Source organism: Tachysurus vachellii, chromosome 14 (assembly GCF_030014155.1).
Source record: "Tachysurus vachellii isolate PV-2020 chromosome 14, HZAU_Pvac_v1, whole genome shotgun sequence".
NCBI lineage: Eukaryota > Metazoa > Chordata > Actinopteri > Siluriformes > Bagridae > Tachysurus > Tachysurus vachellii.
Window position 1 is genome coordinate 6,130,972 of NC_083473.1, and position 5,000 is coordinate 6,135,971.

At 43.7% G+C, this 5,000-nt stretch overlaps 1 protein-coding gene across 1 annotated transcript in view; it reads left to right on the plus strand.

Moving 5' to 3' along the window:
- Positions 1 to 5,000, plus strand: part of LOC132857205 (homocysteine-responsive endoplasmic reticulum-resident ubiquitin-like domain member 2 protein) — an 18,119-nt gene that overhangs the window by 2,927 nt on the left and 10,192 nt on the right. The window contains exons 3-4 of the mRNA XM_060887216.1: positions 2,220 to 2,297; positions 2,396 to 2,494. Coding sequence (XP_060743199.1) covers positions 2,220 to 2,297; positions 2,396 to 2,494 — 177 coding nt within the window. The remainder of the gene's footprint in view (positions 1 to 2,219; positions 2,298 to 2,395; positions 2,495 to 5,000) is intronic.

Here is a 5,000-nt window from a genome sequence, read left to right on the forward strand (position 1 = left end):
TATGTACTGAGGTTGTGTGTGTATATGTACTGAGGTTGTGTGTGTGTGTATATGTACTGAGGTTGTGTGTGTATATGTACTGAGGTTGTGTGTGTGTCTGTGTATATGTACTGAGGTTGTGTGTGTGTATATGTACTGAGGTTGTGTGTGTATATGTACTGAGGTTGTGTGTGTATATGTACTGAGGTTGTGTGTGTGTGTGTATATGTACTGAGGTTGTGTGTGTATGTACTGAGGTTGTGTGTGTGTGTGTGTGTATATGTACTGAGGTTGTGTGTACAGTATATGTACTGAGGTTGTGTGTGTGTATATGTACTGAGGTTGTGTGTATATGTACTGAGGTTGTGTGTGTGTGTATATGTACTGAGGTTGTGTGTGTGTATGTACTGAGGTTGTGTGTGTGTATGTACTGAGGTTGTGTGTGTGTATGTACTGAGGTTGTGTGTGTATATGTACTGAGGTTGTGTGTGTGTGTGTATATGTACTGAGGTTGTGTGTATATGTACTGAGGTTGTGTGTACAGTATATGTACTGAGGTTGTGTGTACAGTATATGTACTGAGGTTGTGTGTGTATATTTACTGAGGTTGTGTGTGTGTATATTTACTGAGGTTGTGTGTGTGTATATGTACTGAGGTTGTGTGTATATGTACTGAGGTTGTGTGTGTATATGTACTGAGGTTGTGTGTGTATATGTACTGAGGTTGTGTGTGTGTATATGTACTGAGGTTGTGTGTGTGTGTATATGTACTGAGGTTGTGTGTACAGTATATGTACTGAGGTTGTGTGTGTGTATATGTACTGAGGTTGTGTGTACAGTATATGTACTGAGGTTGTGTGTGTGTATATGTACTGAGGTTGTGTGTATATGTACTGAGGTTGTGTGTGTATATTTACTGAGGTGTGTGTATATGTACTGAGGTTGTGTGTATATGTACTGAGGTTGTGTGTGTGTGTGTATATGTACTGAGGTTGTGTGTGTATATGTACTGAGGTTGTGTGTGTATATTTACTGAGGTTGTGTGTGTGTGTATATGTACTGAGGTTGTGTGTGTATATGTACTGAGGTTGTGTGTGTATATGTACTGAGGTTGTGTTTGTGTGTGTACTGAGTTGTGTGTGTATATGTACTGAGGTGTGTGTGTGTGTATATGTACTGAGGTTGTGTGTGTATGTACTGAGGTTGTGTGTGTATATGTACTGAGGTTGTGTGTGTGTATATGTACTGAGGTTGTGTGTGTATATTTACTGAGGTTGTGTGTGTATATGTACTGAGGTTGTGTGTATATGTACTGAGGTGTGTGTGTGTGTGTATATGTACTGAGGTTGTGTGTGTATATGTACTGAGGTTGTGTGTGTATATGTACTGAGGTTGTGTGTGTATATGTACTGAGGTTGTGTGTGTATATGTACTGAGGTTGTGTGTGTATATGTACTGAGGTTGTGTGTGTATATTTACTGAGGTTGTGTGTGTGTGTATATGTACTGAGGTTGTGTGTGTATATTTACTGAGGTTGTGTGTGTGTGTGTATATGTACTGAGGTTGTGTGTGTATATGTACTGAGGTTGTGTGTGTATATGTACTGAGGTTGTGTGTGTGTATATGTACTGAGGTTGTGTGTGTATATTTACTGAGGTTGTGTGTGTGTATATGTACTGAGGTTGTGTTTGTGTGTGTACTGAGTTGTGTGTGTATATGTACTGAGGTTGTGTGTGTGCTTGCATACAGGATAATCTCTATAAATCTAGCAGAAAGCAGGGCACATCACAGTTCATGTTACACCTAGAGCAATAAGTATTGGCACCCCTTTGTATCTGGAACTGAATATAATTCTAGTGCTTGTCCAGAGAGATCAGTATAATTGTCTAAAGTTTTGTAGATTGAGTCGACATCTACATATTTATTTTTTTAGAAGAGGAGTTTTATGTGAGGTAAAGAGTCGGAGCTGTACGTCATTGTTATTATTAGTATTATTGCTCTCATCTTTATTATTAGTCTCACACTCTGAAATCTTGTCCGGGGGGCAATTATTTATGGGTTCATGTGCATTATATGGAACTCTTTCTTTTTGTTCGAGTGACATGAACAACTTGTTGGTGTTTTGTATTTATTTCTTTCTTTAGTACAGCTTTCACTGTATTCTTGCTGTTCCAGTCCTGGAAGCTGAAGTTGGTGTGTGTGTGTGTGTGTGTGTGTGTGTGTGTGTGTGTGTATCGCAGCGCTCGAAGGATCAGAGGTTGGTGTACTCTGGAAAGCTGCTCCAGGATCACTGTAAGCTTCGAGACGTGCTCAGAAAGGTAGCTGCTGCACATCGTACAAAGTGGAAATACTCAATGGTGATTAATTATGTGACCTGTGAGTGTGTGAAGTCATCAACAGTGTGGTTCCTCCACAGCAGGATGAGTTCCATATGCTGCATCTGGTGTGTGCTTCACGCAGTCCTCCTCCATCACCAAGCACACGCAGGAGAAACGGCAGCAGCAATCAGTCCACGGTGTGACACACACACACACACAGTATAAGACAGTATACACAATCACTCATTCACACCTGTCTCTTTTCTCTCTCCCTCTCTCACACGCACACTTCTGCAGTATAGACACTCACTCCTCACACACACACACACACACACACACACACGCGCAGGCTTCTGCAGTATAGACACTCACTCCTCACACACACACATGCTTCTGCAGTATAGACACTCACTCCTCACACACACACACGCTTCTGCAGTATAGACACTCACTCCTCACACACACACACACACACACACGCGCAGGCTTCTGCAGTATAGACACTCACTCCTCACACACACACATGCTTCTGCAGTATAGACACTCACTCCTCACACACACACACACGCTTCTGCAGTATAGACACTCACTCCTCACACACTCACACATGCTTCTGCAGTATAGACACTCACTCCTCACACACTCACACATGCTTCTGCAGTATAGACACTCACTCCTCACACACTCACACATGCTTCTGCAGTATAGACACTCACTCCTCACACACTCACACATGCTTCTGCAGTATAGACACTCACTCCTCACACACACACATGCTTCTGCAGTATAGACACTCACTCCTCACACACTCACACATGCTTCTGCAGTATAGACACTCACTCCTCACACACACACACTTGCCTCTGCAGTATAGACACTCACTCCTCACACACACACACGCACGCTTCTGCAGTGTAGACACTCACTCCTAACACACACACAAACTTCTGCAGTATAGACATTCACTCCTCACACACACACTTCTGCAGTATAGACACTCACTCCTCACACACACACACACGCTTCTGCAGTATAGACACTCACTCCTCACACACTCACACATGCTTCTGCAGTATAGACACTCACTCCTCACACACTCACACATGCTTCTGCAGTATAGACACTCACTCCTCACACACTCACACATGCTTCTGCAGTATAGACACTCACTCCTCACACACACACACACGCTTCTGCAGTATAGACACTCACTCCTCACACACTCACACATGCTTCTGCAGTATAGACACTCACTCCTCACACACTCACACATGCTTCTGCAGTATAGACACTCACTCCTCACACACTCACACATGCTTCTGCAGTATAGACACTCACTCCTCACACACACACATGCTTCTGCAGTATAGACACTCACTCCTCACACACTCACACATGCTTCTGCAGTATAGACACTCACTCCTCACACACACACACTTGCCTCTGCAGTATAGACACTCACTCCTCACACACACACACACGCACGCTTCTGCAGTGTAGACACTCACTCCTAACACACACACAAACTTCTGCAGTATAGACATTCACTCCTCACACACACACTTCTGCAGTATAGACACTCACTCCTCACACACACACACACGCTTCTGCAGTATAGACACTCACTCCTCACACACTCACACATGCTTCTGCAGTATAGACACTCACTCCTCACACACACACACACGCTTCTGCAGTATAGACACTCACTCCTCACACACTCACACATGCTTCTGCAGTATAGACACTCACTCCTCACACACTCACACATGCTTCTGCAGTATAGACACTCACTCCTCACACACTCACACATGCTTCTGCAGTATAGACACTCACTCCTCACACACTCACACATGCTTCTGCAGTATAGACACTCACTCCTCACACACTCACACATGCTTCTGCAGTATAGACACTCACTCCTCACACACACACATGCTTCTGCAGTATAGACACTCACTCCTCACACACTCACACATGCTTCTGCAGTATAGACACTCACTCCTCACACACACACACTTGCCTCTGCAGTATAGACACTCACTCCTCACACACACACACACGCTTCTGCAGTGTAGACACTCACTCCTAACACACACACAAACTTCTGCAGTATAGACATTCACTCCTCACACACACACTTCTGCAGTATAGACACTCACTCCTCACACACACACACACACCTGCAGTATAGACACTCACTCCTCACACACACACACACACACACACACACACACACACACACACACACACGCTACTGCAGTATAGACACTCCTCACACACACAGACACACTTCTGCAGTATAGACACTCCTCACACACACACACTTCTGCAGTATAGACACTCACTCCTCACACACACACACCTGCAGTATAGACACTCACTCCTCACACACACGCGCGCTACTGCAGTATAGACACTCCTCACACACACAGACATGCTTCTGCAGTATACACACTCCTCACACACAGACACGCTTCCGGATTATAGACACTCACTCCTCACTAAGGCTGGGCGATATGGCTGAAAACTGTATCACGATATCAGTGTTTCATATCGGTCGATATCGATAATTATTGATATTTTTATGACCCATTTAAAATAAGGACCAGGAGAAAAATATATTACATTTAAACATTTTTATTTTAAACTTAACCTTCCTCTGATCAAAATCCCCTCAGTTATTAAGACAGAAATGTCAAC